Source organism: Mustelus asterias, chromosome 10 (genome assembly GCF_964213995.1).
Source record: "Mustelus asterias chromosome 10, sMusAst1.hap1.1, whole genome shotgun sequence".
In the NCBI taxonomy this organism is placed as follows: Eukaryota; Metazoa; Chordata; class Chondrichthyes; order Carcharhiniformes; family Triakidae; genus Mustelus; species Mustelus asterias.
The window spans coordinates 122263354-122286663 of record NC_135810.1 but is presented as its reverse complement, the minus strand read 5'-3'; the positions used below and the strand labels follow the sequence as shown (position 1 = coordinate 122286663).

The window sequence follows — 23310 nt, the reverse complement described above, 5'->3', positions numbered from 1 at the left end:
ATGTACCAACCGACTCAAGAACAGCTTCTTCCCTGCTGCTGTCAGACTTTTGAATGGACCCACCTTGCATTAAGTTGATCTTTCTCTACACCCTAGCTATGACTGTAACACTACATTCTGCACTCTCTCATTTCCTTCTCTATGAAAGGTATGCTTTGTATAGCGCGCAAGAAACAATACTTTTCACTGTATGTTAATACATGTGACAATAAATCAAATATTCAGTGACCCACAGCCCCCACTGCTCTCTGGGGGAAGAGAATTCCAAACACTAACCACTCTCGGAGAAGAAATTTCTCCTCATCTCCATCTTAAATGGGAGACCATTTATTTTTAAACTGCCAAGTTCTAGATCCCCCATGAGGGGGAAACATCCTCTCAGCATCCACCCTGTGAAGCCCCCTCAGAATCTTATGTTTCAATAAGATCCCCTCTCATTCTTCTAAACTCCAATGAGTCTGGGCCCAACCTGCTCAACCTTTCCTCATAAGACAACCCCCTTCACCCCAGGAATCAGCGCAGTGAACTTTCTCTGAACCGTGTCCAATGAAAGTGTACCTTTCTTAAGTAAGCAGACCAAAACTGTAAGCAGTAGTCCAGGTGAGATCTCACTAATGCCCTGTGCAATTGTAGTTAGACTTTAATACTTTTATACTCCCTCACCCTCGCAATACCTGCCTGTCAATATTTTGAGATTCATGTACGTATATACCCAAATCACACTGCATTCCACAGTCTCTCTCTCTCTATTTAAATAATAAAGGGCGGCACAGTGGTTAGCCTCACAGCGCCAGGGACCCGAGTTCAATTCCAATCTCGGGTCACTGTCTGTGTGGAGTTTGCACATTCTCCCCGTGTCTGCGTGGGTTTCCTCCGGGTGCTCAGGTTTCCTCCCACAGTCCGAAAGACATGCTGGTTAGGTGCATTGGCCATGATAAATTGCCCCTCAGTGTACCCAAACAGGCGCCGGAGTGTGACGACTAGGAGATTTTCACAGTAACTTCATTGCAGTGTTAATGTGAGCCTACTTGTTACATTAATAAACAAACCTTAATATTATGTTTTCTTCGTCTGCCAATATAGACCTCATATTTCCCCATATTATACCCCATCTGCCAATCTTTTGCCTACTCAGTTTATCTATCTCCCTTCGCAGACTCTTTGTATCCTCCTGACAGCTTGTCTGGAGTTCAGAAGAATGAGGGGGAATCTCATCGAAACTTAGAAAATTCTAACAGGACTAGACATGCAGGAAGGATGTTCCCGATGGTGGGGGTGTCCAGAACCAGTTTAAGGATACGGGTAATGCTTTTGGGACTGAGGTGAGGAGAAATTTCTTCACCCAGAGGGTGGTGAATGTGTGGAATTCTCTACCACAGGAAGGAGTTGAGGCCAAAACATAGAAGCAGCTAATATAGCACTTAGGGGGGAAGAAAATCAAAGGATATGGAAGAAAGTGGGGTCAGGCTATTGAGTTGGATGTTCAGCCATGATCATAATACATGGGGGAGCAGGCTCGAAGGGCCAAATGGCCTCCTTCTGCTTCTAGTTTTTGATGATTTACCATTTTCTCTACTCTGACCTTATTCTCTACCTGTATCGCTACGCTGCACTATTGCTTTGCCCGTTCTCTTTTATTTTTCCAAACCTCCCCTCACATGAACTCTTCCCCCATCCCCAGTATTTAGTTTAGAACCCTCTCTACAGCACTGGTTATACAATTTGCCAGAACATTGGCCCCAGCCTGTTCAGGTAAAGCCCATCCCAGCGTTCCAGCTTCCACTTTTCCCATGACTGCTACCAGAGCCCCATTTCTCCCACCCACACCTTCAGCCATGTATTTGTGATGACTTCAGCCAGGCTAATGAGGTTGGCTTGCTAGAGTATGAACTATCTGGTGAGTCCTTCCAGGGGCGCAATTGATGCCTTCCGTGCCCGATGGGCACCGGAGGGGCTGGGGTGTACTATAGACCCCGATAATCACATTTTAATTTGATGTTTTAAGTTTCCTTTCGATTTTGTTCGGGCTGTTCCCCCTCCTTTTGGGGAGCTGCCCCTTTTAATTTGTCCCCGACACCAAGGGATAATTTAGCATGACCAATCCACCTAACCCACACATCTTTGGACTGTGGGAAGAAACCAGAACATCAGGAGGAAACCCACGCAGACACGAGGAAAACGTGCAGACTCCACACAGGCAGTGACCCAAGAAGGAATTGAACCCAGGTCCCTGGCGCTGTGAGGCACAGTATGAAGTCTCACAACATCAGGTTGATGTCCAACAGGTTTATTTGCTATCACGAGCTTTCGGAGCGCTGCTCCTTCATCAGGTGAGTGTAGAGTTGGGTTCACAAACACGGCATATGTAGACAAAGACTCAATTGCAAGATAATTGGAATGCGAGTTTTTACAGGTAATCAAGTCTTTACAGGTACAGAGAGTGTGAGTGGAGAGAGGGATGATCACAGGTTAAAAAGGTGTGAATTGTCTCCAGCCAGGACAGTTAGTAGGATTTTGCAAACCCAGGCCAAATGATGGGGGTTACACGTAGTGTGACATGAACCCAAGATCCCGGTTGAGGCTGTCCTCGTGTGTGCTATGAGGCAGCAGTGCTAACCACTGTGCCACCATGCCACCTGTGGGAACTTCCTCTTGCCACCCCTCCCAGTACACACAGGAAAACCCCAGTGGGAGCCCCCAGGGCACACCGACATACACCTGAGGCTTGATGACCAGTGAATCAAAGTAGCATTTCCTTCCTGATCACAGCTCTGCCTAGTAAACAGCAGAATATATTTTCAAAGGTTCGCTCCAATCAAAAGCTCCTCAGAGATGGTGTCGGCAGGAACACCCTGTCTGGGGACTTGCTGGCTGGGTTACTGCGCTTGGATTGTCGGCACAAACAATTATATTTTTTCATTCATCTGAGACTGGTGACATTAGGCTGTTTTGGGGTTACGCAGTACAGCTCAGAGGTTACTGCACCATAGTACTTGAGGGTGTTCAGAAACCCAATTGCAAACATACTTCTCCAAGGCTTGAACGAGGGGAACAGATAGAAAATCTAATGCCTTAAGGCCAGCAAGGTATGAATCAGCAGCACTGATGCAGATCACACAGTGCCGCCTAAATGCAGCAAGTACAAACACGTCTCTCCAGCTGCAGGGTGGGTTATGACACTAGGCTAGCACAGTAAGAAGTTTAACAACACCAGGTTAAAGTCCAACAGGTTTATTTGGTAGCAAAAGCCACACAAGCAATTAAATATCGTGTGGCTTTTGCTACCAAATAAACCTGTTAGACTTTTTTTTAATAGAAACCCTACAGTGCAGAAGGAGGCCATTCGGCCCATCGAGTCTGCACCGACCACAATCCCTACCCCCACATATTTACCCGCTAATCCCTCTAACCTACGCATCAGGACTCTAAGGGGCAATTTTTAGCCTGGCCAATCAACCTAACCCGCACATCTTTGGACTGTGAGGGGAAACCGGAGCACCCAGAGGAAACCCACGCAGACATGAGGAGAATGTGCAAACTCCACACAGACAGCGACCCGAGCCGGGAATCGAACCCGGGACCCTGGAGCTGTGAAGCAGCAGTGCTAACCACTATGCTACCATGCCGCCCCATGCCGCACCAGGACTTTAACCTGGTGTTGTTAAACTTCTTACTGTGTTTACCCCAGTCCAACGCCGGCATCTCCACATCATGAATAGGCTAGCAGCCAGAGATCTAGACCATTAATGATCCAAATTTTACCATGGGAAAATTCAAACTCAATTAATTAAATAAATCTGGAATTGAAAGCTCGTCTCAGTAATGTAGACCATGACAATTATCATCGATTGTCATAAAGAACCCATCTGGTTCACTAATGTCCTTTAGGGAAGGAAATCTGCCTACATGTGACTCCAGAGCCACCGCTATGTGGTTGATTCCTAACTACCCTCTGAAATCCCTCGCAAACCACTCTGCATATTCAAGGTGGTGGTTCAGCCTCCTCCTCTCAACGGCAACATAGAGATGGGCAATAAATGTTGAACTTGTCAGAGACTGCAAATAAATTTCAGGTTCCAGATTCTTCCATCACATGTGATATAATTACTAAAAGTACTTCTTTCCAGTGTTTCATTGAAGGTTAGCATGTAATAATCCTTTGATGAATTCTCAGAATGTGGGGTCACTAAAAGGTCAATATCAATTGCCCATCCATTGTGAATCGCAGAAACAACAATCATAAGAGACTTGTGTTTTATTTATATATATTATATATATATATGTAGTGTCTTTCATGACTACACGTAGAATCATACATAGAATCGTACAGTGCAGGAGGCCATTTGGCCCATCGAATCAGCACGGTAGCACAGTGGTTAGCACTGCTGCTTCACAGCTCCAGGGACCTGGGTTCGATTCCTGGCTTGGGTCACTGTGTGGAGTTTGCACGTTCTCCTCGTGTCTGCGTGGGTTTCCTCTGGATGCTCCGGTTTCCTCCCACAGTCTAAAGATGTGCGGGTTAGGTTGATTGGCCATGCTAAAATTGCCCCTTAGTGTCCTGAGATGCGTAGGTTAGAGGGATTAGCGGGTAAATATGTAGGGATAAGGGGGTAGGGCCTAGGTGGGATTGTGGTCGGTGCCGACTCGATGGGCCAAATGGCCTCTTTCTGCACTATAGGGTTTCTATGATTCTATGAGTCTGTACCAACCACAATCCCACCCAGGCCCTATCCTCATAACCCCATGCATTTACTCTAGTTAGTCCCTCTGACACTAAGGGGCAATTTAGCATGGCCAATCCACCTGTGGGAGGAAGCCGGAGCACCCGCAGGAAATCCACGCAGACATGGGGAAAATGTACAAACTCCATGCAGACAGTGACCCAAGCCGGGAACAAACACGGGTCCCTGGAGCTGTGAGGCTGCAGTGCTAACCATTGTGCCACTGTGCCACCATCACTCACCCCAGTGCTTTACAACCAATTAAATATGTAAGGAGTTGCATTCATTGCTTTAATATCAGAAAAGTGGCATCCCTTTTGTTTACTGTAAGCTCCCACAAGCAATGTAACAGTGAACAGATCATTTTCCTTTTACAATTATGTTGGTTGAAGGATAAAGTTGGCCAGGAAACTGGGGAGAACTCCCCTCATCATTTACAAAATAGTCCATTTTATCCTTTATGCCCACCCAAGGAGCCAGATTTGTCTCAAACATTTTGTCCAAAAGATGGCACCTCCAGCAGTGCCACACTCCCTCTGGGCATGCCAATCTAGATCTTTGTACTCAGATTCTGGAATGGGGCTTGAACCCACAACCTTCCGACTCAAAGATAAGAGTGTTAGCAAATGAGCTGCTGACACTAATATTGGGAGACAACACCAACTGTGGGGATGTTTGGACTTTGTTTTGGCCACAGAATTGTGTTTTAAACCGTCTATTTTAATTCAAGGTAAAATGATTTCGTGGAGTGTGGCAGGTGACCAATTCTGTCCGGCAATGGGTCCATGTGACCAAGTTGCCACAGGGAGAGGAGGCCCAGGTCCAAATTTATTAACAGTCAAGTGCTTTAACTTAATACAAAAACAGAAAATGCTGGAAAATCTCAGCAGGTCCGACAGCATCTGTGGGGAGAGAATAGAGTCAACGTTGAGTCTGGATGACCCTTTGTTAGAGCTCATCGGAGAGAAGAGCGGTACTTCTTCAGCGTAGGCATTCCTGGAAGAGAAGTGGTAGTGAATCATGCTCTTTCGGGGAGTCAGTGCAGAGTTGATGGGCTGGAGGGACTGCACTGTAGAGATTCAATGGATTTTGTGTCTAAAGACATGAAATCTTGGCATGTGATCATTTGAGTTTGTCACTCGGAATTTAAATCTCTTTTTAAAAGATATAGGACTCTAGAGGGATCATAACAAAAGTGATTTCTTTCCTCACCCTCCCAAATACCAGAGTGAGCTGGGCACCAGTCAGGATCAGTGGTTTAACTATTGCATGTAGCTGGCATGTTCTTATGAGTTTGTGACACTTGATTCTGCTCATTTAAAGTCTAGACGCCTGTAGCTTAGATTCAGTGGAGAACTCAAACCCTTTGTCTACATGCATTGCTAAAGAGAAGACAAAATGATACAAACTGCAAAGCAATGAGACAACAGTGGAAACCAAGGTACAAACAGTTCCTCTCCTCAAAGGACTTTTTCCTATAAAAGCAGTGACTTCAAGAACCAAGTGGTAGACAGTAAATATTATTCAATCCAAAAATAATAAACGTTTCCTCCGTCTTGTGTTGGTGGTTAAGAAAAAAATAATAAAATGAAGAGCTGTGTCCTTCAACAGCACCCTGGCTTAGGACAAGAGCAGCAGATACCTGGGAACACCACCACCTGGACGTTCCCCTGCAAGCCACTCACCACCCTGACTTGGAAATATATCTCCGTTCCTTCACTGTTGCTGGGTCGAAATCCTGGAACATCCTTCCCTAACAGCACTGAGGATGTACCTACACCACATGGGCGGTGGCGGTTCAAGGTAGCAGCGCACCACCCTCTTCTCAAAAGGCAATTTTCACCAATTCTTAAACAGATGCACCATAGAAAGCATTCTTTCTGGTTGTATCGTAGCTTGGTATTGTTCCTGCTCTGCCCAAGACCGCAAGAAACTACAAAAGGTTGTGAATGTCGCCCAATCCATCACGTACCAACCAACTCAAGAACAGCCTTTTCCCTACTGCCATCAGACTTTGAATGGACCTACCTCGCATTAAGTTGATCTTTCTCTACACCCGAGCTACGACTGTAACACTACATTCTGCACTCTCTTCTTTCCTTCTCTATGAACAGTATGCTTTGTTTGTGTAGCGCGCAAGAAACAATACTTTTCACTGTATACTAATACATGTGACAATAATAAATCGAATCAAATTAGCAATGGACAATAAATGTGAGTCTAGCCAGTAAAGCCCACATCCCATGAAAGAATTTTTTAAAATCCACGAACCGTAATTCAGGAAGGGTGGCAAGGCCTTGGAGTAACCTTTACAAAGTAACTTTCAAAGAGCATTGGAAATATTTGCAGAGCTCCCAAGTTCAGAAGAAATATGAGGAGTAATAAGACCCTCAAGCTTACCCCATTCAGATATCAAAAGCCTAAATAGAGTAATGCTCACCTGAAGAGTATCAAGCTGGCAGGGCAAGGCGGACAGGCAAGCAGGAATATCTGAAATAAAAAAGCGTTAGTCAGTTAAGTTGTATTCTTCCGTTATAAATGATCAAGTCAGGAGTGTGATGGAATATTTCCACTTGTCTGGATGAGTGCAGCTCCAACAACACAAGAAGCTCAACACAAATCAAAGTTAAAGTTTATTTATTAGTGTCACAAGTAAGGCTTACATTAACACTGCAATGAAGCTACTGCGAAATTCCCGTAGTTGCCACACTCCAGCACCTGTTCAGGTCAATGCAAATCAGCCCGCTTGATTGCCATCCCATCCACCATTTTAAGCATTCACTCAATCCACCACTGACAACACAGTGGCAGCTGTGTGTACCATCTACAAGGTGCACTACAGGAACTTGCGAAGGCTCCTTGGGCAGCACCTTCCAAATCCATGACCGCTACCACCTGGAAGGACAAGGGCAGCAGATACATGGGAACACCACCACCTGCAAATTCCCCTCCAAGCCACTCATCTTCCTGACTTGGAAATATATTGTCTGTTCCTTCACTGTCGTTGGGTCAAAATCCTGGAACTCCCTCCCTAACAACACTGTAGGTGCCTGGACCACACGGACTGCAGCGGTTCAAGGCGGCGGCTCACCACCACCTTCTCAAGGGGCAATTAGGGATGGATAATAAATTCTGGTCCAGCCAGCGACCCCCACATCCCATAAACAATCTTTTTTCAAAAGACTAGCTGTACAGTAGCAAAGGAGAATTGCTAGAATTATACCAGGGATGAGGGACTTCACTGATGTGGAGGGGCTGGATAAGTTGAGATTGTTCTCCTTGGGGCAGAGCAGCTCAATGGAGATTTAATAGAGATGTTCTAAAACATGCAGGGTTTTGGATAAATTTTGATTGTACGGCTTTCTGCTGGGTATGTTGTCAGTGTGGTTGGGGGGGGATGGTGGGGGGGGGGGGGGGGGGGGGTGAGTGTGTAGAAAATGAGTGCTGGCAGCCCACCGCTTTCCCTGGTTCCCAGCAGGAGGTGGGCTTCAGAATTGACAGCCCGTCCACCATTTTAAAAAAAATTAACGGGCCATTGAGCCATATTTCACACTGCCCATTACCCACAATTATTGGTGTGGATAGATGGGCAGGAGTGGGGAGCCCCTTTCTGAAAAAGAATATTTGGAAAGGTGGGAGGAACACAGCATCCAGTGGATACTCTGTGCGTGTTAGGGCAGTGACCTCCCCACCCCACACCAAAACCTGTCCTCCCCGTCATTGCCCCCCTCTAGGCTGCCTGATGCCCTCCCTGTCCTGAAAACCCAAGATTGACCCGACTCCAGGATCTATTGTGAGACTGCTTGCAGTTCCAGCAGTGCCCACTGCTCAGTTCTGGCGTTGCTGAGACTGGTAGAGCCAATTGGTTTGGCTGGCAGATTTCCGAGGGCAGGGCTTCCTCCCAATGTGCTGGAGTCATAGGGTTTTACAGCACAAAATGAGGCCCTTCAGCCCACATTTACTCTGTTAATCCCCCTGACACAAGGGGTCAGTTTAGCATGGCCAGTCAACCTAACCCACACATCTTTGGAGTGTGGGAGGAAACCGGAGCACCCGGAGGAAACCCACGGGGAGAACGTGCAACCTCCACACAGTCAGTAACATTGCTGAGGTTAGGGTTCACCATTATTAAGGAGCAAATCAGACATTAACATTTGGGTGGCACGGTAGTACAGAGGTTAGCACTGCTGCCTCACAGCACCAAGGACCCAGGTTCAATTCCGGCCTCGGGTGACTGTCTGTATGGAGTCTGCACGTTCTCCCCGTGTCGACCCGAGTTTCCTCTGGGTGCTCCAGTTTCCTCCCACACTCCAAAATAGACGTGCGGGTTAGGATTGGCCATGCTAAATTGCCCCCCTAGTGTCAGAGGGACTAGTCGGATAAATATGGCGGATCACAGGGATAGGGCCTGGGTGGGATTGTTGTTGGTACAGACTCGATGGGCCAAATGGCCTCCTTCTGCACTGCAGGGATTCCATGACGTTCTGGCCTCCACACATGTGCAGTTAAACCCAGAAAGCAGCAAGTTGCTGGCCAGCTGCTGCCCTCCTCCAGAGCTTCACTACATCTTGTATTGCTGAGAGAATCAGCATTGAAATGCATGAGGGGCATGATGTTTGGGTATTCACCGAGCCTGCTCATTCAAATGTAAGTTAATTTTAATGGTAAGTCTTAATTTTGGGGGAGGCGATGCCTAGTGGTATTATCGCTAGACTATTAATCCAGAAACTCAGCTAATGTTCTGGGGACCCGGGTTCGAATCCCGCCTAAAGCAGATGGTGGAATTTGAATTCAATAAAAAATATCTGGAAATAAGAATCTACCGATGACCGTGAAACCATTGTCGATTGTCGGAAAAACCCATCTGGTTCATTAATGTCCTTTAGGAGATCTTCCATCATTACCTGGTCTGACCTACATGTGACTCCAGAGTCACAGCAATGTGGTTGACTCTCAATTGCTCTCAGGCAGCTGAGGATGGGCAGAAAATGCTGGCCAGCCAGTGACGCCCATGTCCCACAAATGAATAAAAATTACTGCTGAAACTTTCTAGCACTAAATATTTAGATTTACAAATGTGGATGCTCATTCATAATTTAGTTATTATTAGTGATTTTTAAAAATTAAATCTATATTTAATTTAACCTTTTTGTTTTGACTCATCTCTTTCTTAATACCATCTTAGTTCCCTTTCTGCTCATGGTTTTAAAGTATTTTTAACATATAATTCTTATTTATACTTTTGGTTTATAATTTGTGCCTCTCAGTGAGGATTCTTCAGTTTGATTGGTTGAAGAGCCTCGCTGTTGCTTGCCTGTTCACAGAGGTCCCCTGTAGAGGGCATCACACTTCATCAGGCACCAGATGACAGAGTTGCCGCTCAACACCCAATTATGAGTGTGAGGCCAGTATGTTGTTCCCAATGTAGGATGTGGGAGGTCCTGGAGGCTCCTAGCCTCCCGGACGACCATATCTGTGCTGGGTGTGTTGAGCTGCGGTTCCTAAGGGAACATGTTAGGGAACTGGAATTGCAGCTCGAGGACCTTCGCCGGGTTAGGGATAGTGAGGAGGTCATTGACAGGAGCTATCGGCAGGTGGTCACACCGGGACCACGGGAGGAGGGTAACTGGGTAACAGTGAGGAAGGAGAAAGCTCAGTTGATGGTGAGCACCCCGGTGGATGTGCCCCTTAATAATAAGTACTCCTGTCTGAGTACTAATGGGGTGGACAGCCCACCTGGGGGAAGCAGCGGTGGCAGTGTCTCTGGAGCTGAGCCTGGCCCAGTAGTGCAAAAGGGTAAGGAAAGGAGGGTAGTGCTAATTGGGGACTCTACGGTGAGGGGGTCAGATAGGCGTTTTTGCGGACACAGACGGGACTCTCGGATGGTGGTTTGCCTCCCTGGTGCAGGGGTCCGGGATGTCTCTGGTCGAGTCCCAGAAATCCTGAAGGGGGAGGGAGAGGAGCCGAAGGTCGTGATGCATATAGGTACTGCTGACATAGGTAGGAAGAGGGAAGGGGTCATGAAAAGAGAATATAGGGAGTTAGGTAGACAGCTGAGAAAGAGGAATGCAAAGGTAGTAATCTCGGGATTGCTGCCTGTGCCGCGGGAGAGTGAGAACAGGAATCGGTGGAGAATGAATGCGTGGCTGAGGGACTGGAGCAAGGGACAAGGATTTGGGTACTTGGATCATTGGGACCTCTTTAGGGGCAGGTGTGACCTGTTTAAAAAAGACGGGTGGCACTTGAATCCCAGGGGGACCAATATCCTGGCGGGAAGGTTGGCTAAGGCTACTGGAGAGACTTTAAACTAGAAAGGTTGGGGGGAGGGAATCGAAATGAGGGGACTGAGAGCGAGGAGGTTAGCTCGCAAATAGATAAGGAATGTAAACAGGGTAAGAGGGAGGTTAGACGAGTGATGGAGAAGGGAAGTGCTCAGGCTGAAGGTCTGAGATGTGTCTATTTTAATGCCAGGAGTGTAGTGAATAAAGTGGATGAGCTTAGAGCGTGGATTGCTGCTTCGAATTGTGATGTGGTGGCCATTACGGAGACTTGGATGTCTCAGGGACAGGACTGGGTGCTTCAGGTGCCGGGTTTTAGATGTTTCAGGAAGGACAGGGAGGGAGGCAAGAGAGGGGGGGGGAGTGGCACTGTTGATCAGGGATAGTGTCACGGCTGTAGAGAAGGTGGACGCCGTGGAGGGATTGACTACGGAGTCTCTGTGGGTGGAGGTTAGGAACAGGAAGGGGTCGGTAACGTTGCTGGGTGTTTTCTATAGGCCGCCCAATAGTAACAGAGATGTTGAGGAGCAGATGGGGAAACAGATCCTGGAGAGATGTAGGAATAACAGAGTTGTCGTGATGGGAGATTTTAATTTCCCAAACATAGATTGGAATATCCCTAGGGCTAGGGGTTTGGATGGAGAGGAGTTTGTTAGGTGTGTCCAGGAGAGTTTCCTGACACAGTATGTGGATAAGCCTACTAGAGGAGAGGCTGTACTTGATCTGGTGCTGGCTAATGAACCTGGACAGCTGGAGGATCTCTCGGTGGGTGAGCATCTTGGGGATAGCGATCATAATTCTATCTCCTTCACGATAGCATTGGAAAGAGATAGGATCAGGCAGGCTAGGAAAGTGTTTCTCTGGAGTAAAGGGAAATACAGTGTCATCAGGGAGGAAATTAGACGGGTAAATTGGAAGGAGGCATTCTTGGGGAAAAGTACCGAAGGAAAGTGGAGGATTTTCAAGGAATGTTTGTCTGGAGCTCTGCATGACAACGTTCCGATGAGACAGGGGGGTGTTGGTAGGGTACGGGAACCGTGGTGCACGAAGGTTGTGATGAACCTGGTGAATAAGAAAAGAGAGGCGTACAGAAGGTTCAGAGAGCTAGGAGGTGTTAAGGATTTAGAGGAGTATACGGGATGTAGGAAGGAGCTTAAGAAGGAAATTAGGAGAGCGAGAAGGGGTCATGAGAAGGCCTTGGCGGGTAAGATTAAGGAGAATCCCAAGGCTTTCTACAAATATGTCAAGAGTAAAAGGATGAGATGTGAAGGCATAGGACCCTTAAAAGGTGAAGGGGGAAAAGTTTGTGCGGAACCGTTAGAAATGGCGGAGCTGCTTAATGAATACTTTACCTCGGTATTCACGGTGGAAAGGGATCTGGGTGGTTGTACTGCTGGTTTGCGGTGGACAGAAAGGATCGAGCATGTGGACATAAAGAAAGAGGATGTGTTGGAACTATTGAATGGCATCAAGGTTGGTAAGTCGCCGGGACCGGATGGGATGTACCCCAGGTTACTGTGGGAGGCGAGGGAGGAGATTGCGGAGCCTTTGGCGATGATCTTTGCATCGTCGATGGAGACGGGAGAGGTTCCGGAGGATTGGAGGATTGCAGATGTGGTCCCTATATTCAAGAAAGGGAACAGGGACAGCCCGGGAAATTACCGACCGGTGAGTCTAACCTCAGTGGTTGGTAAGTTGATGGAGAGGATCCTGAAAGACAGGATTTATGATCATCTAGAGAAGTTTAGTATGATCAAAAGTAGTCAGCACGGCTTTGTCAAGGGCAGGTCGTGCCTTACGAGCCTGGTTGAGTTCTTTGAAAATGTGACCAAACACATTGACGAAGGAAGAGCGGTGGATGTGGTCTATATGGACTTCAGCAAGGCGTTCGATAAGGTCCCCCATGCAAGACTTCTTGAGAAAGTGAGAGGGCATGGGATCCAAGGGGCTGTTGCCTTGTGGATCCAGAACTGGCTTGCCTGCAGAAGGCAGAGAGTGGCTGTGGAGGGGTCTTTCTCTGCATGGAGGTCAGTGACCAGTGGAGTGCCCCAGGGATCTGTTCTGGGACCCTTGCTGTTTGTCATTTTCATAAATGACCTGGATGAGGAAGTGGAGGGATGGGTTGGTAAGTTTGCTGACGACACCAAGGTAGGTGGTGTTGTGGATAGTTTGGAGGGATGTCAGAAGTTGCAGCGAGACATAGATAGAATGCAAGACTGGGCGGAGAAGTGGCAGATGGACTTCAACCCGGATAAGTGTGTGGTGATCCATTTTGGCAGATCCAATGGGATGAAGCAGCAGTATAATATGAAGGGTACCATTCTTAGCAGTGTAGAGGATCAGAAGGACCTTGGGGTCCGGGTCCATAGGACTCTTAAATCGGCCTCGCAAGTGGAGGATGCGGTCAAGAAGGCGTACGGCGTACTGGCCTTCATTAATCGAGGGATTGAGTTTAGGAGTCGGGAGATAATGCTGCAGCTTTATAGGACCCTGGTTAGACCCCACTTGGAGTACTGCGCGCAGTTCTGGTCACCTCATTACAGGAAAGATGTTGAAGCCATTGAAAGGGTGCAGAGGAGATTTACAAGGATGTTGCCTGGATTGGGGGGCATGCCTTATGAGGATAGGTTGAGGGAGCTTGGTCTCTTCTCCCTGGAGAGACGAAGGATGAGAGGTGACCTGATAGAGGTTTACAAGATGTTGAGAGGTCTGGATAGGGTAGACTCCCAGAGGCTATTTCCAAGGGCTGAAATGGTTGCTACGAGAGGACACAGGTTTAAGGTGCTGGGGAGTAGGTACAGAGGAGATGTCAGGGGTAAGTTTTTCACTCAGAGGGTGGTGGGTGAGTGGAATCGGCTGACGTCGGTGGTGGTGGAGGCAAACTCGTTGGGGTCTTTTAAGAGACTTCTGGATGAGTACATGGGATTTAATGGGATTGAGGGCTATAGATAGGCCTAGAGGTGGGGATGTGATCGGCGCAACTTGTGGGCCGAAGGGCCTGTTTGTGCTGTGGCTTTCTATGTTCTATGTTGAAAGGTCTGGGGACCTGCAAACATGGTGAATGGAAACTGTCATTTGTTTAACAGTAAGATCTTGGTCTGTGCCACTAACGCTAAAAGGAGGACCCGAAGATGCTTCACAGAGCGTAATTAAAGTGTTAGGATTGATCCACAGTTAACAAAAACATCAGCTGCTCATGCCAATCAAAAACTTTGCTGTATGTAAAATGGATGCCCCAATACGGCGCGGCAGCACAGTGGTTAGCACTGCTGCCTCATAGTGCCAGGGACCCCGGTTCAATTCCGGCCTCGGGAGAATGTCTGTGTGGTGTTTGCACATTCTCCCGGTGTCTGCGTGGGTTTCCTCCGAGTGCTCCAGTTTCCTCCCACAATCCGAAAGATGTGCGGGTCAGATGGATTGGCCATGCTAAATTGCCCCTTAGTGTTAGGGGGATTAGCAGGCTCGATGGGCCAAATGGCCTCGTTCTGCATTGTAGGAATTCTATGAATATTGTGAAAAGTGCGATATAAATGTAAGTTTCTGTCTTATTTCCTTTGGTTCATTTGAGAAACATGCTACGGTGCTAAATTCCTTTCTTTACTCCAACAGGCCCCTTTGTGTAAATGTCAACATCTCACAGACGGGGGAAAGGAAGCCTGGATGGTTACAAAGGATTGCTTCAAAACTCCAAAAATGTTATCTTAGCTTTAGCACAATGCACCACGTGTGATCGTTTAGTTAAGAATGCATAATGACAGGACAAAGGCTGTATTTCCAGCAGCACTGCTTTGACCGTGTAGCAATTATCTTCCGTGGAAAAAGTGATAACGCTCTCGCGCTGAGTCACTGCTTTATGCACGGTGATGAAATATTACCAGCTGGGTTAACACAGGATGAAATATGCATTACGTTGGCAGATTATCACATTACTCAGCACTCCAACCTTCATTTCACAGACGTTCATTGCTGCTTCCTTTGTGTTGACAAATGCTCTTGTTCAGTGAAAGCAAATGCAGTTTAAAAGAAATGCTCTCCCAGATGGGATCAGGTTACAGTGAAGCTGTCAGCACCAAGAAAATAGGTCATGCATGTGAGGTCAGCCTGAAGGCGGTGTCAGGCTGGGGGCATGGTTCACTTTGTGAACTCAACCTCCTGTTCTAAAGGCACCGACCTCTGTGAAGCAACTCCCCACTTAGCAACTCACTTCAGTCTATGGTCCCCTCTCAAGTGGAGGTCAGGCCGCACACAGGAGGCGCCAGATCTTAGAAAAGATACTATTACAGCTCTACAACTTGCATTTATATAGCATATATAACATGGTAAAAACATCCCAAGTTGCTTCTCAATTAGGAACAATAAACAAAATTTCACATGAGCTACTTAAGATACTGAGGCAGGTCGTCAAGAAGGTAGAGTTTAAAGAACATCTTAGGAGGAGAGAAGCGGAGCGGTTTAGGAAGTGAATTCCAGAGCTTAGGATAGAGGAGTTGAAGTCAAGGCCACCAATGGTGGAACAATTAATATCGGGACGTTCAAAAGGCCAAACTTGGGAGGATTATAGCTTAGGATCATAGGATTATGAGAAGGTTGTTTGAGGTTACAGATACGAGTCATAGAAAAGGCCCATGAAGTCTGTACCGGCAACAACTACCCCGGATATACCCTCTTCCACCATCTTCTGTTGGGAAAAAGATACAAATGTCTGAGGACAGGTACCAACCGACTCAAGAACAGCTTCTTCCCTGCTGCCATCAGACTTTCGAATGGACCTACCTTGCACTACATTAATATTTCTCTACATCCTAACTATGACTGTAACACTACATTCTGCACTCTTTCCTTTCCTTCTCTATGAACAGTATGCTTTGTCTGTATAGCGTGCAAGAAACAAGACTTTTTCACTGCATCCCAATACGTGTGACAATAATAAATCAAATCAAATAAATTTGTGCTAATCCCATTTTCCAGCACTTGTCCCATATCCTTGAATGTTATGATGTTTCAAGTGCTCATTCAAATATTCTTTAAAAGGTTGTAAGGCTTCCCAGGCATTGCATTCCAGATTCCTCCTCTGAGGGAGGGGGCCATGGAGGGATTTGAAAACAAGGAAGATGATTTTAAACCTCCGTGTGTTGCTCGACTGAGAGGGAATGTAGGTCAGCGGAGCACAGCACCAACAAGATTTGATTGGCCATTCTAAATTGCCCCTTAGTGTCCCGGGATGCATAGGTTAGAGGGGTTAGTGGGTAAATATGTAGGGATAAGTGGATAGGGCCTGGGTGGGATTGTGGTTGGTGCAGACTCGATGGGCCGAATGGCCTCGTTCTGCACTGTAGGATTCTATGATTCTAAATCTCGGGTTTTTAGTTACATTAGGCCTATAGAGAACAGGTTAGACATTACTGCTGTGAGCTACAAGTCACAACTCACCTCACCACTGAGAGACAAGAAAAAAGGGCGAGATGTTCTTTGACCAATACAAGTTCATCTCACTCTCTCTGGAGGTACCACTCCAGGAGCTGAGAACAAAACAAAAGATCAAGGCTAACACTCAAGTACAGCACTGAGAACATGCTGCACTTTGTAGATCCCATCTTTCAACTGAAACCACATCAGCCTTCCCAGGTAGATGTAAAAGATCCAGTGGCACTCTTTGAACAAGAGCAGTGGAGCGGTCACCAGTTCCCTGACTGATTTATCCCTCAAAGAGAGATGATCTGTGTAGAATAGTGTGTGCGGTTTTGGTCTCCTTTTCGGAGGAAGGATGTTTTTACTCTTGAGGGAGTGCAGCGAAGGTTTACCAGGCTGATTCCAGGGATGGCGGGACTGACGTATGAGGAGGGATTGACTAGGTTGGGATTGTTTTCGCTGGAGTTCAGATGAATGGGGGCGGAATCTCATTGAGACTTATAAAATTCTAACAGGACTCTACAGGGTAGATGCAGGGAGGAGTTCCCGAAGGTGGTGGGGCGGGGGGGGGGGGGGGAGGGAGAGGGAGAGGGAGAGAGAGAGAGAGAGAGAGAGAGAGTCCAGAAGCAGGGGGTCGCAGTCTGAGGATTTGGGATAAACCAAAGAGCGGTGAGCCGGTGGAATTCATTATCACAGGAAGTAGTTGATGCCAAAACATTGAATGTATTCAAGAGGCGGCTGGATACAGCACTTGAAGCAATTGGGATCAAGGGTTATGGAGAGAAATCAGGATTAGGTTATTGAGTTGGACCAATCAGCTATGATCGTGATGAATGGCGAAGCAGGCTTGAAGGGCCAAATGGCCTCTTCCTGCTCCTATCTTCTATGTTTCTATGTGTACAGATTGGCTTGCTGTGTTTCCTGCAGTACAACAATAGCCACTTTTCAAAAGTATTTTATTGGTTATAAAACGCTTTGAGCATTCCGGTGATTGTGAAAGACGTTATGGAAAAGCAAACCCTTCTTACTATTATAATTCTTTCAGCCTATCCTATTGAAAACATCCACTGAAAATTTCAGGTTTTATGGGGGTACATCATTAATACACATGGTTACTTATTGCCAACTTTCTATGGAAATTGATGTCATCATTCCTGAAAAGGAGTGTCTTTTTTAATATGTTTTTTTGGAAAGATACTTTACCCTTGTTAATGAGACTGGAATTGCAACATCCTACTGCATGGTTACACAACCATTTGAGGCTATTATGCACAACGTCCAACATTAGCGATACAAAACCTTGGTGAGACTGCATTTGGAGTATTGTGTGCAGTTCCGGTTGCCACACTACCAGAAGGACGTGGAAGCTTTGGAAAGAGTGCAAAGAAGTTTCACCAGGATGTTGCCTGGTCTCGAGGGTGTTGGCTATGAGGAGAGGTTGAATAAACTAGGATTGTTTTCACTGGAAAGGCGGAGGCTGAGGGGAGACCTGATAAGAGGACTACAAAATTGTGAGAGGCATAGACAGGGTGGATAGGCAGAGGCGTTTTCTCTAGGGTGGAAGCGTCGATTACACGGGGGCACAAGTTCAATCTGAGAGGGAGGAAAGTTTAAGGGAGATGTGCGGGGTAAGTTTTTCACGCAGAGACTGGTGGGTGCCTGGAACGTGCTGCCAGAGGAGGTGGTGGAAGCAGGCACATTAGCAACATTTAAGAGGCATCTGGATGGGTACGTGAATAAGGAGGGAATAGAGGGATACAGTCCGAGTAAGGGCAGATGTTTTTTTTTTAGTTTAGTCAGGGCATCATTTTTTGATCAGCCATGATGAAAGCGAATGGCAGAACAGGCTCAAAGGGTCCAATGGCCCACTCCTGCTTCTAGATTCCATGTTTCCATCATGATCGGCATACAGGGTTGGAGGGCCAAAGGGCATGTTCCTGTGCTGTACTTTCTTTGTTCTTTAGACCGGCTTGGTTAGCAGCGCTCTTACCTCAGAGTCAGAGGGCTAGAAACATAGAAAATGTCTGGCCTGGAAAGACACCGCCAATTCTGATCACCTTGCCTGCTCCAGATCAAAAAGATCGACCCAGTCTAATTCCACTCTCCAGCTCTTGGGCCACAATGGTTAGTCCTTTAGGGAAGGAAATCTGCCGTCCTTACCCGGTCTGGCCTATGTGCAACACCAGAGCCACAGCAACGTGGTTGGCTCTTAACCTCCTTCCGAAATGGCCTAACAAAACACAGTATAAAGGCAATTAGGGCTGGCCCAGCCTCATCACCTTTTCAGGCGGCCACCACAGTCTTGGTGAAAAATAATCTCAGCTCCCCCTCTAATACTTTTGCCGATAATTTTAAATCTATGCCTGTTATTGACCTCACAGCTTTTGGAAATAGGGCTTCCGTATACACTTATCTAGGCCTCATAGTCCAAAGACGTGGCTCGGTGGATTGGCCATGGTAAATGGCCCCTTAGTTTCCAAAGATGGGCAGGTTCCGTGGATTGACATTGGTAAATGCGCAGGATTATGGGGAGGGGGCAGGGGGCAGGCCTGGTTAAGGGGCTGTTTCGGAAAGTCGGTGCAGACTTGATGGGCTGAATGGCTTCCTTCTGCACTGTAGGGATTCTACAGACTTCAATTCAATCTCCCTCTCTGATATCTTCAAATAAGTATTTGCATTCTTAAAAAGCAGAATTCAAGAACCCTTCCCATGCTGTCCTTGCATATCATGAGTATTATGATTTAGACCAGGGATTTCTGATCACCCTGATGGGCGGCACGTTGGCACAGTGGTTAGCTCTACTGCTTCACAGCGCCAGGGACCTGGGTTCAATTCCCGGCTTGGGTCAGTGTGTGTGTGTGGAGTTTGCAGAATTCTCCATGTGTCTGCGTGGGTTTTCTCCAGGTGCTCCGGTTTTCTCCCACAGTCCGAAAGATGTGCTGGTTAGGTGCATTGGCCATGCTGGATTCTCCCTCTGTGTACCCGAACAGGCGCCGGAGTATGGCGACTAGGGGATTTTCACAGTAACTTCACTGCAGTGTTAATGTAAGCCTACTTGTGACACTAATAAATAAACTTAAACTATTGGAAGAAAGAATCTTCAAACAGAAGCATCTGCTAACCACTACCACACCCAGGGACAACAGAGAAGGGACAATCCAAACCTCTCCTGTCTACCATGTAGAGCAGTAATTTGAGCAAATTATTTGCCACTGGGAAATTTTATTGCTGGATATCAAATTTTTTGCTCTGAAAATGGATTACTGAATTCTGTTTTCACCTTTGAAACCTGGTTCCGTATTTATCTTAAATGTTTTCCTAAGCTCACCTCAAGCTGTGGGTGTCGCTGCCATTTATTGCTTATCAGTGCTTGGTGATAATTGTTACATGGATACCAATTGTGTTTAAGAGAATTCAGGAGGTGGGCATCAAACAGGGGTTGACTCAAGCACATCAGGGGGTATTTGTCGAAACTGTAGTGTGGCTGGGTTAGGTGTCGTGTGCCTATAATGTTGAATTCTGTAAGTAAATGCAAGACAGAGTAAAGATTGACTCTTTCACCAACTGGCTTTCTGGAGCAGAAAGTAGCGAGTCATCCTCCTGAATAATTGTAGTTGCAGCTCGACACAAGGGCGTGGCTTCCTTGGTCACATTAGAAGGAAGTTCAGAGTCAATCACATTGAAGGAAGACTGGACATGGGTGGTATTGCCCGAGAGACATTAGTAAACCAGCTGATTTCTTTATTCATTCGTGGGGCATGGACGTCGCTGGCTGGCCAGCATCTATTGCCCATCCCCAGTTGCCCTTGGACAGCAGTTGAGAGCCAATCACATTGCTGTGGCTCTGGAGTCACATGTAGGCCAGACCGGGTAAGGGTGGCAGATTTCCTTCCCTAAAAGGAACGTTAGTGAACCAGATGGGTTTTTACAACAATGGTTTCATGGTCATCAGTAGATTCTTGATTCCAGATTTTTTAAAATGGAATTCAATTTCCAAAGCGCTTCCCGAGGGAGTCAAACACCTTGGTCAGATCGATGACGGCCGTGTAGAGTGGTTGATGCTGCTCCTGGCATTTCTCTTGAAGTTGTCGAGCAATGAAAATCATGTCAGCTGCTCCATGGTTTGGTCAGAAGCCACACTGACTTTCCAGGAGGATTACTTCAGAGACTGAGGAAAGAACCGAGAGAGGACTTGGGTGATGATCTTCCCGACAATGGAGATCAGGAATATTCTTCGGTAGTTCCCACAGTCCGCTTTGTCGAAACAGCTGATGAAGACAATGGATGATCTCTTCCAAGTTTGAAAATCGCGGCCATTTCTGCATCTTTTCCAATCATACGTTTAATGGCAGCTTTGACTTCGTCCATGCTTGGTGGGAGTCCAAACTCATCTTTAATGGAGAATCCCGGGGGGGGGGGGGGGGGGGGGGAGGATTTCCTCAAACATGATCTCATCTACAATTGTAACATGGTTTAGATGTTTCATTCTCTCTATCAAAGGCTGATGTTTTCTCTATCACTCGAGGGTTCCATCCTTACTCCACACCTAAAAACTTGAAGCTCTCGACCCTTTCTACTTCATCCCCATTGATATAGACAGGGGCATGTTCTCCTTTATGCTTCCTAAAGTCAATGATAAAGTCCTTCATTTTGTTGACATTGAGGGAGAGGTTATTGTTGCCGCACCAGTTCACCAGATTCTCTATCTCATTCCTGTACTCTGTCTCGTCATTGTTTGAGATCCGACCCACGACGGTGGTGTCGTCAACAAACTTGAAAATCAAATATCCCATTTAGAGGAGGAAGCCTGCTGTCCTTACCTGGTCTGGGTCCTATGCGTGATTCCCGTCCCTAGACCCAAGTGGTTGAACTCCTAACCGATGTCGAAAATGACCCAGCAAAACACTAAAGTCAGGGAAACTGGAACCAGGCAATAAACAACAGCCTCTCCAATGATGCCCACGTTTCCAAAATTGATTTAAGAAAGTGCTCTCCAAGTTACATGCAGACATTTACAGATGCACTTTGTGAAAAGCAAGTTGGCGATTAACTGTGTTAATAATCACCTCCCATGAATAGCTAATAATGCTGGTGGATGCCGATAGGTAATTACACCCAGCTGAAAATATTAATGTGAAACATTAACTAGTCATTTAGCTCAAACTCAATTAAACCTCTACCGTAACTATCATGATTGGCTTTAAATTGCTTCTCCAATCTCTCAAGAGGAATTAAGGAAGGGCAATTAACATTGGCCTCACCAGCAACACTCCCATTCCACGAATGAATAGAAAAAAATACATGTCAGGATTGTTTTGCACATTCCATTACCACTGGCTAAACTATTAACAACACTAGGGTTAATCATCAAGTTCTTTCTTATTCTGAAGTATAATTTAAACCCCATGTCCTGCATTTTTCCAGTCTTGTTGAAATTAGATTCAGTCATAAAATGCTCATGGTTCTATTCACGCCCCATATTCCCGAGTGAAAAGTGTTTTTTCCTTATTCCCCCAAACATTCTATGTCCGTTTTGAGCAAGAGGTCAGTGAGAGCACGCCCTCCATCCTGGAAGCCTCGCACGAACCTGTGTCTGAGGTCACCATTGCTGATGTCAGAGCAGCCTTCTCGAAGGTCAACCCACGGAAAGCGACTGGTCCAGATGGGGCACCTGGACGAGCATGGAGGTCCTGTGCGGACCAGCTAGTGAGGGTATTCGCGACATCTTCAACCTCTCTTTACACCAATCTGAGGTCTCTACCTACTTCAAGAAGATGACCATCATCCCGGTACCAAAGAAAAGCCAGGCATGTCTTAATAACTACAGTCCGGTGGCTCTGACATCCATCATTATGAAGTGCTTTGAAAGGTTAGTCATGTCACAAATCAATTCCTGCCTACCAGACTGCCTGGTTCCATTACAGTTCGCTTACCGCTGCAACAGGTCCACAGCAGACGCCATCTCCCAGGCCTACACTCAACCCTGGAACACCTGGACAACAAAGACTCCTATTTCAGACTCCTATTTATTGACTACAGCTCAGCCTTCAACAACATTATTCCTACGAAACTCATCTTCAAATTCCGTGGCCTGGGCCTTGGCTCCTCCCTCTGCGACTGGATCCTGAACTTCCTAACTCACAGACCACAATCAGCAAGGATAGGCAACAACACCTCCTCACGATCATTCCTCAACACCAGTGCTCTGCAAGGCTGTGTCCTCAGCCCCTTACTATACTCCTTATACACCTAAGACAGTGTGGTCAAATTCCCCTCCAACTCGATCTTCAAGTTTGCTGATGACACCACTGTAGTGGGTTGGATTTCAAACAATGACGGGACAGAGTACAGGAATTAGATAAAGAATTTGGTGAACTGGTGCGACGACAATAATCTCTCCCTCAATGTCAACAAAATGAAGGAGATAGTCATCGACTTCAGGAAGCATTGTGGGAGGCATGCCCCTGTCCATATCAATGGGGACTAAGTAGAAATGGTCAAGAGCTCAAGTCTTTAGGTGTCCAGATCACCAACAACCTATCCTGATCCCCCCCCCATGCCGACACTATAGTTAAGAAAACCCACCAACACCTCTACTTTCTCAGCAGACTAAGGAAATTTGGCATGTCAGCTACAACTCTCACCAACTTTTACAGATGCACCATAGAAAGCATTCTTTCTGGTTGTATCACAGCTTGGTATGGCTCCTGCTCTGCCCAAGATTGCAAGAAACTACAAAGAGTCATGAATGAAGCCCAGTCCATCATTAAAACCAGCCTCCCACCCATTGACAATGTCTATACTTTCTGCTGCCTCGGAAAACCATGCAGCATAATTAAAGACCCCACAAATCCCGGACATTCTCTCTTCCACCTTCTTCCATCGGGAAAAAGATACAAAAG

At 46.6% G+C, this 23310-nt stretch overlaps 1 protein-coding gene across 1 annotated transcript in view; it reads right to left on the bottom strand.

The window, feature by feature from the left end:
- Positions 1-23310, bottom strand: part of LOC144499916 (transmembrane protein 164-like) — a 49962-nt gene that overhangs the window by 19701 nt on the left and 6951 nt on the right. Inside the window, exon 2 of the mRNA XM_078222594.1 lies at positions 7162-7211. Within this exon, the coding sequence (XP_078078720.1) occupies positions 7162-7211 (50 nt within the window). The remainder of the gene's footprint in view (positions 1-7161; positions 7212-23310) is intronic.